Here is a 14976-nt window from a genome sequence, read left to right as displayed (position 1 = left end):
CAAAGTTGGAACAGTTTGCAATAGAATAATTCTTATACATAAATGCAGAATGAAGAGGAATAGCAAGGGTAGGGCCAGCTTGAGTATTAAATTATGAAAGGAGTTGCTATTGAGTTTGTGAATTAATACATGTGACAATAAAAACATTTTTCAGGTTTTAGCCTCGAAGTTCTTGATACTAACGAGTCATATGCACATCACAGTTCAAGTTAAAAAAGGAATGGGGAACCAGTTCAAAGCTTATTGCTATTTTGTCCTCCATTCCATAGCTGCATCATCAGGGATTAAGTCACAGTAGTAGAGGATAGGAAGAATTAAAGACTGGATGAACCTTTGTCTCAGGTCCACTGGTAAGACAACCAGGTTTATTTTCAATGGATGAAGCAAAGCAAAAAATATCTGACATACATTTTTGGTATGTTCCAACCATTTTAGAGTTTACATGATAGTCTCATCAAGGACTTTCACAGTTATATTTTAAGAAATGATTTTATTGTCTATTAGCAGAAGGGGAATAGGTGTACTGTTGATCATGCATAGGAGCTTCTGAGTACCAATAATGATTGCTCAGGTTTATGAGAAGCCTGTTTGATTGTGCAAATTTTTTTATTTGTTTCACATCAGCAACAGTTTTTTAACTACATCTGATATTTCATTTATTTTGCAGTGGGTATATCTTTGAAGGTCATCTACATATAAGTTGTAAGAACATGACTTTAGTGTAGAGGAGATCTCATTGATGTTCAAAAAATAATGTACTGGTCCTGAAGCACTTCCCTGTGGTGTCCCTATATTCCTGGGTTGCCGTTCTAAAATATCGTCATGAGTTGATACATGCTGCCAAGGTCTTCAAGTAAGATGTTAAAACTTCAGTGCTAAAGAGTCAAACCAGAAAGATTCCATCTCCCTAACTAACTGCTGTAAGTCTATTGTGTCTTAAAGACCACCAGACATGTTTTCATAGCGAGTATGATATCTTGTGTCACATCATAGGGAACACGTGCAGTACTTCACACCTTCTTGAAACTCCATTTTATGGGGTCAAGGAGAGAATGGTAATTTAAATACTCCAATACTCATTTGAAGACAAGTTGTTCCTAAACTTTAGGAAGAACCAGGAGAATAGAGTTGGGCAATAATAAGTTAGTTTGGATCAAGTTTCTTATTTATTGCAATAACATTCGTACATTTCCAGAATGATGAAAATGTAACAGTTTTAAGACAGTAGTTGAATATGTCTCACAACAGGAAAAATGGCACTCATAATAGTATGGAAGAAATTGTATAAGGATGTTATCTACATAACAGCTGTAGATATACTTGAAAAAAGTACCATCATAACAAAGTTGCCACGACAAAATATGAGTGATTATCCTGTGGGGTGAATGATTGGTACACATTCATGCCTGCTTAGATAATTGGGTTAGGAGGTATTCTATATTCTAAAAAATATGTATTAAGCTTGTTGGTTCACTCTGTTGCTGCTGACCTTTCAAATACCCAGTGAGCAAGTGTTACTTGTGTTTAGTTTACTTCAAAGAGAGTCAAGTATTTATATTACTGATTTTTTAGGACTCATTGTCTCAATTTCTAACCAAAAGTTAGCTTTGGAAATCACATCCAGTGAGAGTTCTCTTGTAATCTACAAACATGCATCATAATGAGCCATCATATTTTCAATTTTCTCATTTATCCATGGGTAGGTAGGCTTGTCCTGCAGTCTGGTATCAAGAGCATTAAATCTGTCAACTTTTGTGTCAATATTGCCTAGAAGTAGGGAATCATTTCAGGTTAGGTTATAGGCATCATACATTAGGTGACCCTGATCAACGGTTTTTTATATTTCTACTGGTGGTGAAGTTAAGCTTGTACTTGGGTACGCAGAAGGAGTTGGCTGAGAAAATGAGCTCACGAGTTGACATTGATTGGAATAGGAATTTCGCCCTTATTTACAACCTTCTGCAGATTGTTAGCTGTAGGATAGATTAATACATGAGGTGTGATTATTTGTATGTAAGTGATTAGCAGGATTTGAAGGAAGGATAGCCATTTAATAGAAAAACATCATGTCTACGAATTTCCCTTATGGGCTAATTCTTACTTTTGGTAGATATTAAAGCTACCTATGATAATTACATGTTCATAGATAGCCATGAGGTCAAATCAACAAGCTTAGAACTCAGTCATGTCCATTTTGCCACAAGGTTTATGGACCATGCACTGGGAACTTTTGCTGTGCTAACAGTAATCTCAACAAACTTGAACTCAGGTCCCAACTGAGCAACATGCATTGGTCTACCATTGCATCCTCTGTGGTAGCACTTGATTGCTATGAACTTGTCCACTGGGAGAGATCCGATGGTAGGAAAGTAGTTGGAGTGACACGCTATTATAGAAATGAGTTGTAAGTCATTGCATGTTCCTCAGCTGGGACCTGAGTTCAAGTTTGTTGAGATTACTGTTAGCATAGCAAAAGTCCCAGTGCATTTGTCCATAAAGCTTGTAGGAAAATGGACATGACTGAGATCTAAGCTTGTTGATTTGACCTCGTGCCTATCCATGGACATGTAATAATCACAGGCAGCTTTAATATTGTCCCCGTTAAAATTGGTGATATTACGAATATTTTAACAAGTGGAAGGTGAAAATTTTATTGTCTGCTTGTAACTGCAGTATATCATTTGGGGAGTTGTGGCGAGCTGAGAACGAGTTTCTTTTCGTCGTTCAGAGGGGTGACACACCAGCAAGACTGTGCCAAGGTCAGAGCAAACCACGTGACTGCCTTCGCACGCGCGCAACCCAGCTTGTTTCTGGAATAGTCTGAGCCAATTAAAGGAGACCATCAGCCAATTACCGTTCTCGCTGGAGATCACACCTCCCTGGCTAATTAGATAAAAGGCCTTGTTTCGAGTAAATCGCTCTCTTAATGCTCTTCGTGCTCTTAATGCTCTTAATGTTCTTGAAGCTCTTACTCTGAATATCCTTCGTCGTGTTGTGCTGCACCACATTCTCAGACCACATGGAGAAGTAATTTCAGTTCAAGTCGACGCCGTTCTGCTAGAATTTAGAGAAACAATTAGTGAATTCTATGGAATAAAGACGCCTAGGAGCCAAGTTAAGTGTGACAGTGTAGACGTGCTATTTATATTCGGCGTGTGCTTGTGCAAAGTACTTAATTTTGTCATCTCAGTTACAGCTTGTGACCGGCACTCTACGGAAGTCGTCGTAGAATTGAACATCTCAAGATGGATAATTCCGCAACCACCGACAACATCATTTCGTCGAGGGACACCTGTTGCAGAGCCTCCATGGAGCTGTAAAATGTGAGGTGTATCTGGTAATTGGAAGGAGACTGCCCGGAGGAGTATGCTGGAATAACTGACTGTCGACGAGAATCGAACCCCATCAAAAGCTTGAGTACCTTTTTAATTTAATTTATCTGTCTTACCTTTTGTACAACTAGAGGTCTTTCTTCTTAAGTCGTAGATCTATTAGTTTGTTGTAATTAGAAATATTTCATTTTTTCACTTCTTAAGGTGTCGTGGTAGACTAGGTACGTGTGAATGAAATTTTGGAATCTATTAGAGTAGACATGTAGGTTGTCTTTGAATGATTTCCCATGCTTAAGAAACTTTATATTTAATAATCACTGACCACACGATAAATCTACTTTCCTTGTAATGTTGAAAGTTACTGGATGGAAATTTACGTGTACAGTTTGAGTGAATAGGGTCGAATCTAGTGTCTTTCAAGATCACTTGTTGCATTTATGATGAAGTCATCTAATTTTATGATATTCCATGAGGATCAGTAGATGTAATAATCACTTAAATAATAATAATATTAACTAAAGATCGGGTAAAACAGAAGTAAACGCTCGTGAGCCATAAAATTACTGTAGAGTCCTTATATGTGAGATTGAATGTGCTCTATTCATGAAGGGTCTGGAATATGACCAATCCTGAGGGATACTTGTTGTATAATTATGCAGTTGGTGAATTAATGATGATATTTGACTTATTCTTGTGTATTGGGAGCGCAAGATATATTATAATTATTGGAGCACGTGTTGCGAGTGTATTTCACAGGTAGGAAATAAAAGTAATACAAGTAAGGCTCACGCTTGTGGTAATTTCAACTTGTAGCCCAAATGATGGTAGTGCTTATGGATTTTACTACAATCTTCCATTATAATTTCATGAGTTAGATGAACTTACATTGATATGTGAAATGTGTTTCTACCAAGTGATACCCATGACTTCGATCACTAGCCACTATAAATGAAGGATAATTTCAGTACACGGATTATTTCTGATAGACATTACGCGTCCCGACCAACTATAAAAATCATGCATAAACTTGCCAAAACAGGATTCGATGTAAATAATGTACATAAAAACGTGTTTCCCTAGTGTGAATGTGTGTGTGTATGTAAATATGTATATTTCTCTTGTGTCATGTTGGTTTCATTTAATTTTGATCTGGTCACGCACTCGCTGTGACGCAGATTACACTCATCGTTGTGTGTTGCCTTAAGAAATAATTTTCATGCCCTTAAGGGAAAGTTTGATTAAGTTAAGTCGAGGAAGACTAGGAAGAATTTATTTTCCTAATTAGCGAGATTTAAAAGGAAAGAACATCTCGTTACTTTATGAAGGCACTCGATTTGTAAATAAAATTTATTTAACTAGCTCACACGTTGGTAATGTAAATTTCTAAAATTTGAAATACTTTAAGATTAATTTAAATAGAAATGAATTACAAAGATCAGAGGTAGAAATTTGTTAGCCGCATGATTAATTGGAGTTATGGTGAAAATAAGTCATTAATAATTAATTCAAATAATTATTCTGAAATGCTAATGACGATCAATAGGTAAATAATGCAGTGGAAAATTAATAAGAACACGATCGTGTGACAATGAACATGGGCTAATTAAATGATGAGAAATTAATAATAATAATAATCAGAATAATAATTAATTAATTTTGAGAATTTTGAAATCAATTTTCATTTTCTACTGAAGTTCATGTTGGTGTCATTGACTATTATTAACTACTGTAAATGACAAATTCAGTTGAGTACATCTTAAAACCACGTGTTGAGACTACTTTGAGTTGGTAAAGCTTTGAACACATTTATTGTAAAACCCTCGTTAGCAAGACAGCTGTTTATGATTTTATGAAGTTCTATGTTAATTTATTTAATTCTTTCAGTCAAATATTTTGATTTGAAAAGGCAAGAGGCCTAATTTTTCTTTGGTTTCATTACAGCACAGTAAGGCTGGAGATTAAGAACGCGTGTCACTCTAAATCGAGGAAGAAATGCAATATTATGAAAGTTCTATTTTTGTAAAAACATCAGCAAGAGTATTTCATCTGTTTGTTTGCTTATGTGAATAAATGTCAGAGTGTTGTTTTAACATTTCTTTTTATCCTGCTTGGTCATCAATCCTTAACATCCCTTAAATGCCTCTAGAAAGTGTTAGCCAACGATCGAATGGTCCACCTTGGGATCTCTCGCTCGATGGCTGGGCTTAGCTCGGGAAAAATGGGGGCAATATCATATTGGGAAATTCATAGACGTGATGTGTTACCTTAACCTGGCTATCCTTCCTTCAAATCCTACTAATCACTTATATACAAATAATCACACCTCATATATTAATCTATCCTACAGCTAACAATCTGCAGAAGGTTGTAAATCATCGCCAAATTCCTATTCCATCAATCTCAACTCATGACCTAATTTTCTCAGTCTACTCCCTTTGTGTATCCATGTACAGGCTCATTTCTATAATGGAGTGTCACTCCAACTCCTTTCCTACCATCGGATCTGTCCCAGTGGACAGGTTCATAGCAATCAAGTGCTACCACAGAGGATGCGATGGTAGACGTGAGCCATCTTTCGCTTATATACAGGACGTGTAGCTGCTCATAATTCATCAGTGTGTGCAGGAAGACAGAGGGCATTTATATGACATCTTAAGCACTGTGATGTGGAGGGAAGAGCTTGATTCAATAGAATATCTGTGGTGCTGGGACGGGAAGGGTGGAGGGAATAGTGTACAGTCCCTCACCACGGCCAGCACCAGGTAGTGGACATGGATCTAACTGTATGGTAGAATATTTTTACAAATACGTGTAAATTGGGAGCGACAATGAATACTCGCCTCAACTTCCTGGAGAAAAAGAACACTGACTGATACTAGCACCATAACACGCTTACAAACACTCATACACTTAAAGAAAGTATAAAAACAATTAAATAAGGAAAATGTAAAAACAATTACATCTGTATAAAACAATGATCAAACACATGGATAAAATAAATTTTGAAATTCATCATCCTGTAGATTCCATTAGTTTATTCAGTTTGGTCAATGGATAAACATAACATTTGGTCTCACTTTAATGAAGAACCACAATGCGACCATACCATATCTGAACTTCAGTAAAGCCTAATGATCCCTAACTGCATTTAATACTCCTTTACAAGTTAGTGATACATGCACATCCCAGTGCTGAATCGGTCAACCTCGGTTAAATTTGAGATTCGTATTGGCAACCTGTGAAACACAAACTATGAATCGCTTATGCATCGCTGTGCGACATCTGGCATATACTTTACGTACTAGTACTGTTGTTTACACAGCAAAGCCAAACGATAGAATTCATGCTAGTAAGAAGATATTGCATCAAGAAATGTTATATAATGTTAAATAATGTGTGTGTGACACAGTTGTTGGCGTAAAATAATAAATGTTTAGAAAATTCATATCTATTGATCATATGATCAATTCAATTCTGATTTCATTTCCATTCAGTTGGCAGTATAACCGGAACCGGGAGAGCTCCCTCCTTACTCCTTACGCGGACTATAAATGATTCTGTTATCAGCCATTTGATACCCTTGAGTAACCTCTTTGCTTATCATATCGATCACGTACTTCAAAACAAGTAAACTTCATCGCTCTAGCCGTACACCGCTAGCTATCAATTCATATGTTGACTGTTGAGGAATTCTAAATCTACGGCAGTGAACAATTGTTCAGTGCAAGATCAATATTGAAATAAGTTTGAACACACTGAACACAGTACTTGAGCACAACTCTGGTTTGGTTTTCTTAACTAATAAGTCATCACAAGCTGGAAATATATCCATGTCTTCAGGTAAACATGAAGGACAGTGTTACAATTATTATACTGCCGCTAGATGGGACAACTGAACCTTGCCAAATAGAATGCTTGTTTTGAGCATGTGTTCCATGTGCTTTGTATTACCTCTCATTTCTATAATGACATCACAGTGTTTTGATTCTTTGAGCAAGAGTGTGATAGAGACCCTTATAAATAAAACATGAGGCAAGACCTACAAATGTGTGCAAACTTTGCTCAGAAAAGTCATTAAAAGTGGCTGAAAACTATCTGGAAATGGTTGAAATGCTATTGAAAAAGCTGCAACACCCCTCTCTGTTTACCTAAATATTCATAATTTATCACAGGCAGTGAAAATTATCTTGACCTTTTCACTCCAGCAAAGTGAAAATATATGCCTTGAGGATGGTTGCCTACGATGGTTGGTCATGCCCGCAGGATGGGATACTTTCCACTCTTTCACTATCTCACGTTTACATTATTGAGACACGACAGGTTGACTAATTTCTTTTAAAATATGTACATTTCTGTCAAATATATTTGTGTATGGATTAGCTATTTTTCATTCATGCAAAGCTTCCCATAGTTCTTTTAGATCCATAGCTTTGGACACAGATTTGGCTGAGCCTTAAAATACTTTAAAGTCACTACCTGACATGAGGATAAAGCTTCATCTGCAGTACATAGCTTCTCATGCATTATGAAATATTTTACTACCTAGTGTTGAAGCTACTTATAGAAGCACTAATATGTTGGCCGTGAACAACAATTACATGGGAAATGACAAGCATCAACGTCATTTATCCCCTGATTGTCTCCGCCATCTAATAGGTACCTCTGTTAGTCGCTAGGCTATAGACTATCAGAACAACCACTAGATCTCATAAAGGTCAAATTTCTCCAACAGTCTACCATACAGCAGAACTGTTACAGCAGTCCATCGGAGTGAAAAGGTTAATAGGGACTGTAGAAAAGGATGATCTTTACCCATCACCTTTTTTCTGTTATATAACATATTAATGCTAATGTTAAATAAGAATATGCAGAAAAAATACATACATGATTTGAAACCAATGTAAAAAGTTTAAAATTAGAAAAATATGTTGGTCTCCTTTCATATGGCAGTGTATAGAACAATAGAACCAACTGAAGTCAGGGCCGAGACAAATAACTATTGTTTTGGATTCAAAAAGAATTATTTACTTACTTCAGTAGGTGCTGATGTTATAAAGACTCGAAATATGGCTAAAATATGCCAGAGTTCATTGTATTAAATACATGTATCACTTTGAAATACACATCCTGTTTGCCATCCTATGTCTCAGCTACTGGATTAAAAGACAATTTCTCTGGCCGTTTTACTCGGCTTCATCCAGCAGATCACCTTAATAATAAATTTGGAATTCCAATTCTTCTTTTAGTTCCTCCTGATCAGATGAGATGACAATCTTAAATTCAGTGAAATCACAGGTGAGTGAGACAAGAGAGACTAGTGGTAGGTTGGCTGCACTGGTAACACTGGGTGCCTGCTGCAGGCACACTTCGAAAGTTCTGAGGATAACTTTGAAAGCAGGTATTCTTTATTTTTATTTTTTTCATTATGCATATATGAGTTAAGAGACTTACTATATCTAGGCAATGTACTACTCATATGCATGGGATAATATGAGATCGGATCTGCTGGATAAGCAGAGATCACACACTACGTATAGCAATGTTGACTTGCTAGTGCACCTAGTATATACAAAGTATAGTACAGTACTATACACCTCATGTCATACAATATCAGCATTCAGGCAGTCTAAATTGTGCTCACTTAAAATTCCTGCACACGATAACTGAGGGAAAAGTTAAAGACACCACAATACCTTAATGAAGAAAACCATACAGAAATAACATATTTAACGCATTAAAAATGAACGGAGTATGGCGCTAGGTTCCAAAAACCAATCCATATCACTATTAAACAGGGCCGATGATGACCTAGTTACTAGGCCACAATTAGTGATATACAAAAACCGACCACTTAGAAAGTGAACCGTTTACAGTTAGGATATTTGTAACTACAGTATTACAGCACTCTTCATGTACACGAACATGCCCTCGCTACGAATCGCTTAGTTTAATAATAATAATAATAATAATAATAATAATAATAATAATAATAATAATAATAATAATAATAATAATACCCTGCATGAAGTTATGTTGTGCTACAGAAAACCCAAGTCCATATACCGCATATTTGAGTATGAAATGCAAAGCATCAAGTGTAAGTCAAAGTAGGAACAATGAATAACGACCAGGTAATGAATAGAGGCGAATTTTGCTAATAAATATTCTACACAAACAAACAAAACTTGGTGATACACAGACCTGAAGTTACGCATACACATATTTCATTGGAATAATGGCAGGAAAATACGGACTTTCTGATAGTAATAGTTACCGGTATGTTATTTACTTTACGTACCACTAACTACTGTTACGGTTTTCGGAGACACCAAGGTGCTGGAATTTAGTCCACAAATCTTTTACGTGCCAGTAAATCTACCGACACAAGGCTGACGTATCTTACCACCTTCATCCAATACTGATCTGCATTTAGGGCAGTCGCCCAGGTGGCAGATTCCCTATTTGTTGTTTCCTAACCTTTTCTTAAATGATTTCAAAGAATCTGGAAATTTATTGAACAACCACCGGTCGCATTTTGAATTACGTTCGAACATTTATTGCACTATAACCACCACTCGTGTATTAATTTTCAGCTCACCTACATGTGCGAAGAAATACTATCTGTAAGTGTTTTATACAACGAGCTAGAAAGAGGACTATAGAGTAGTGATGGGTCGTTCATGAACGAACTGACTCTTTTGAACGACTCATTGGAGAGAGCTAGCTCAGAGCTAGCTCCCTCATTGAGAGTTGACTCTTGTAAGAGCTAGCTCCCTCCTTGCTCCTTACGAGCTAGTCGTTCAATTACGAGTAGACTCTTGTATGAGCTAGCTCCTTCCTTGCTCCCTGAGAGCTAGCACGAGTAGTGCTGGGGACGGAGCGGAGCGGAGCGGAGCAGTTGTTGTAACGTCATCACCCGGTAGTACCGAGTGAACCACCGAGTGAATGTCCTGACGCGGGACGTTTAAACACGTTATAGGTATGGCACTGCGAAGGTATTGCATCCCCCTATTAATACCCTTCTCTCACAACGTAACAACTGTAAATAACTGCATATATATTCACTATAATTGTTATATACGTAACTGCTAGGGAGTAGGAGGTAGTATATGGAATAAATGTTAGTAACTCGTATAGTTAACTCATTCGAATAGTGAAACAAAGTATGGCGCATACTTACCGAAAGGGTTTGTATACAAGGGGATTGGAAGTTAACAGAAAAGTAATGTATTAACAATTATTTCGTAAGTTCATGTGAAACGGTACACTGTTAATGAGAAGAATAACCTGAATATAAAGAATCTTATCAGAATATAATGAAAAACACTGACATAATTTCATCTACAGGATGACAAAAGTAATTACTGTCCGCACACTTTATCTTGATGCATTTGTGTACGGGGTGAGGAGTAAGGAGGGAGCTGTCCCGGTATCGATAGTGCTGCCTGGTGCTGCCAACTGAATGAAAATGAAATCTGAACTGAATCGAGAATATGATCGATCGATATGAAATTTCTAAACCGTAAGCCAACAACTATGTCACATACACATTATATAACATTATAAAACATATCTCTCGATGCGAATCTTGTTCCTAGCATGAATTCTATACTTTGACTTTGATGTGTAAACAACAACAGTACCAGTACGTAAAGTTTACGCCAGATGTCGCACAACGATGCTTAAGCGATTCATAGTTTCAAAGGTTGCCAGTATGAATCTCGAAGATCGCGGAGGTCGACCGATTCAGCACTAGGATGTAAATGCACCAAGATAAAGTGTGCGGATAGTACGTAAATGAACGTTGACTGAAATGTCCTTCTTTGCAAATGTGATTACAAAACATATCTGACAACATACTACTACACGTCCCAATGCCAAAGAGCTATCAGTAGAATGCTTCTATAAATACAGTTATTATATTATATTATATTATATTATATTATATTATATTATATTATATTATATTATATTATATTATATTATATTATATTATATTATATTATATTATATTATATTATATTATATTATATTATATTATATTATACTATATTATATTATATTATATTATATTTGATGTGCCACCACCCGTCGCGTATGTGCGGCCACAAAATTTGCATTTTGCGTGTTTCCTATTATCAGTAATGTCAAAAAACTGCCAGGCATCCGACGGTTTTCGTGGCATTTGTGGAACAACGTTCTGTAAAAATTCCTTTAAATGTTCTAAAAATATAACTACTATCTACGAATATGTTTAAATATCACACTAACACCACAAATATAATCTAACAGACTTTACATTATCTACAAAACATAACAAGCGTAGGAAATATATACGTACATTCGAAACACACAGATTGAATACAGGTACTTTCGTACGTGTGTTGTGCGCTACACCAAAGAGAATAAGTAGCGCTACACTGTGCTCAGGTCCTCCGCGAGTACTCGCAGTTGTAAGCGGAGGGGATCGGTGGTGCGCTCTACCGCTACAACCGGATTACTCATCGGTATTACTCGCTCCGTCCCCACCTCTAAGCACGAGCCGACTCTTTTATCAAATGCGACTCCAATAAAGAGCTAGCTCGTCACATCGACTCTCGTTCATTTCTAGCCAATACCATGCTTCAGATAATCACGTGACATACAGAAGCCGCTTTCTTTTTTATAGCCTGCCCAGTCTACAGTCTAGCCTCTTCCCGCATTCAGTCAGAGTCAGTGCTCTGAGTGCAGTGGTTGAGGTCTGTCTGCTAGGTACGTTTTTGTGCCGTAGTTCTGGCAACTTGCAACCTAATGAAACAATGAAATGAAATAAACAACATGTTATTGAGCAATACTTACGTGTTCACTTCCTGTATGCACTCATAATCTATGTAGGATGTAGGGCCTAGTATAGATCCAGTAGGTTAGGAGCATATAAACGACACGATGTTCGGGTTAACTAACCTCAACTAAGCATGAGCAGTCACTATCCAGAATACTGAATATACCACTCGGCAAGTAGAAACGGCGTAGTTTTATTGTCTGAAATAATTAAGAAATACTCTGGCAAATCCTCACCTGTTTCTTAAATGCGGTCGTAGTTATGAATTAACATACTGCCAAAATCTTTCGGTTTTACGGTACAGTGGATAAAATAATATACCGTAGTTTTAAATCGAATTAATGCAAATAGAAAATAACACTAGTTTTGGCTTTAAAATATAGGCTAAATAACTCATACCAAAGTGTATACCGCAATACATTTTCAAATAATTATTTATTAACGTGTAAGGAGTCCGACTCCTTAGCTGGATAGTCAGCATTGAGGCCTTCGCTGCAGAGGGTCCCGGATTCGATTCTCGGCCAAGTCGGGAATTTAATTCTTCTGGCTCGGGAACTGGGTGCTTGTGTTTGTCCCAACACTTTCCTCTTTATATTCAGACAATACACCACAATACCAACCACCATAGAAACACGCAATATTAATTACATCCCTCCGTATAAGGTTAGCGTCAGGAAGGACATACGGCCGTAAAACAGGGCCAGCCGGGCTGAGTGACTCAAACGGTTGAGGTGCTGGCCTACTGACACCAACTTGGCAGGTTCGATTCTGGCTCAGTCCCGTGGTATTTGAAGGTGCTCAAATACGTCAGCCTCGTGTCGGTAGATTTACTGTCACGTACAAGAACCACTGCGGGGTAAAATTCCGGCACCTCGGCGTCTCCGAAAACCGTAAATGTAGTTGGTGGAACGTAAAGCCAATGGCATTATTATTATTATAAAACAGGGCCAAATCCACATTTGCGGAACAGTTCGCACCCGCGAACCCACAAGTGTGGGAAAAGTGGTCGAAGGAGAAGAAGAAGTAGGTAGTGTAAGGAATGCCAATATATCGAACATCCTACGTCTCATACAGTTCAATCGTTCTTGAAAAAAAAATAGAAGAGAGTGTGACCATACTGTACGCGAAAAAAAAAAGGCAAAATGCTATGCGTACTGTAGTATACTTGGTTATATGTCCATTTATGCTGATAGTAGTTTCCATTATTTTCGTTAAAGATCGCGTTTTATCAGTTATGTTTCCTACGCTGCATTAATGCATGAAAGAATCTGTTGTTCCAACGCGGAGTGTCAAGTGAGAAACTTACTGTAGCTCCAGTCGAAAGAGGGTATTTTGATGACATCTTTTGAGTGAAATGTAAACTACGTGAACAGGGATAGAGATTCTGCTTATGCTTATGTAGACTGCCGGGGTCGAACGGAAGTATTGCCAATATCTCGAACATACGTCCCGTACGGTGCATTCAATCTTGAAAGATTAGATGTAATCAATCAACACTGTGTATTTGTGATACGTTTCTTCGTTACTGTGTATAAAACTTTATCATTGGATTAATTGCGAATGTTGCCAGCAGTGTACATTTGTTTTATTCCAAGAGTAACGTGCCAAACTGGGCAATGTTTTGCCATCTGTTGTGGGGAAAGGTGAAATATCTCGCACCATCTGCTCCTTCAAATAAAAACGGGAGTCATTATTAATCTAGAAAATGTAAAATCACAAAATCACACTATTTTGGGCTTTTATGAATAAATAACTCATGGCTTAGTATATACTATAGTAACTTATATCCCATTACATTTTTAAACAATTATTTATTAACGTGAAAGTGTTGCCAATATCATGAACATACGTCTCGTCACGGTGCATTCAGTCTTGAAAAGCATCATTTTAATAGAAAGGAACATAGGCAAAGTAATATTAGATGTTATCCATTAATACTGCATATTTGTTAAACATTTCTTTGTTATTGTATATGAAGCGTTATCGTTAGATTAATTGCCAATGTTGCCAGGAGTGCATATATTAGTTGTACATTTTTTTTATTTCAAGAGTAGCAAATACAGTAGAGATTGTATTTGAGAGTAGCTTTCTAAACTGGACATCACCGTTAATAGAGTATTAATTAATTAATAGATTAGCCATGTTGTGGGAAATATAAACTATTTGCGCTATATCGTTCGTTCCCGGAAGTCATACAGAGCGACCGGAAGTCATGAAGAGCGACCGGAAGTCATGAAGAGCTGTCTGCCCTAAACCGGTTGAACGAATGAACGAACGAACCTGGAGCGGAGAGCGGCCTCTGACTTCCTCGGCTCGCTCCTACCTTCCCGCTACCAAGAGTCGACTCTTTTGAACGACTCTCAGTTAGGAGCGGGAGCGAATGAGCTAGCTCCCTCAAAAGAGCTAGTTCGACCCATCACTACTATAGAGCTTAGCCTACAATGAATACAAAGCTTGCCCAATAGCGTTGCCTACGAAATACATAAGGCCGGGAAATAGGAAGCAATTTGCCGCTGAAAAAGCGGCCCGACCGTGTTCACGGCTTGGCCGCTAGATGTCAGGTTTCCGTTCTGTTCCTGGCGGACTTTTAACAGTGTGATGTGCGGACTAATAGTGATGTTGTGTTGATTTTTTGCAATTTATTGTCAGCATTTTTTCTGTCGGTGTGTGTATGTGAGGTTGAGAAGATGGCGAACTGTTGTGTACCTCTGTGTACTTCCGATACTGCTAAAAAGCAAGAAAATGTGACGTTTCATAGCTTCCCTTCGGAGCGCGGTTTAAGAGAGAAGTGGAGGCAAGCCATTTCCAGGCAAGGTGATAAAC

General features: G+C 37.5%; 1 protein-coding gene across 2 annotated transcripts in view; it reads right to left on the bottom strand.

The window, feature by feature from the left end:
• Positions 1–9951, bottom strand: part of LOC136874994 (zinc finger protein 570) — a 60829-nt gene extending 50878 nt beyond the window's left edge. The window contains exon 1 of one of the 2 annotated variants that reach the window (XM_067148706.2): positions 9931–9951. Coding sequence is in view for 1 of the 2 variants with exons in the window: in XM_067148704.2 (XP_067004805.2) it covers positions 9026–9043 (18 nt within the window). In the remaining variant the exon portion in view is untranslated. Of the gene's footprint in view, positions 1–9025; positions 9100–9930 lie in introns of those variants that run through there. The other variant, XM_067148704.2, reaches the window with a different exon arrangement.
• Positions 9952–14976: the final 5025 nt, after the last annotated feature.

This window comes from Anabrus simplex, chromosome 5, assembly GCF_040414725.1.
Source record: "Anabrus simplex isolate iqAnaSimp1 chromosome 5, ASM4041472v1, whole genome shotgun sequence".
NCBI classification, from domain to species: Eukaryota; Metazoa; Arthropoda; class Insecta; order Orthoptera; family Tettigoniidae; genus Anabrus; species Anabrus simplex.
The sequence above is the reverse complement of the archived record's forward strand: the minus strand, read 5'-3'. Positions and strand labels throughout refer to the sequence as shown.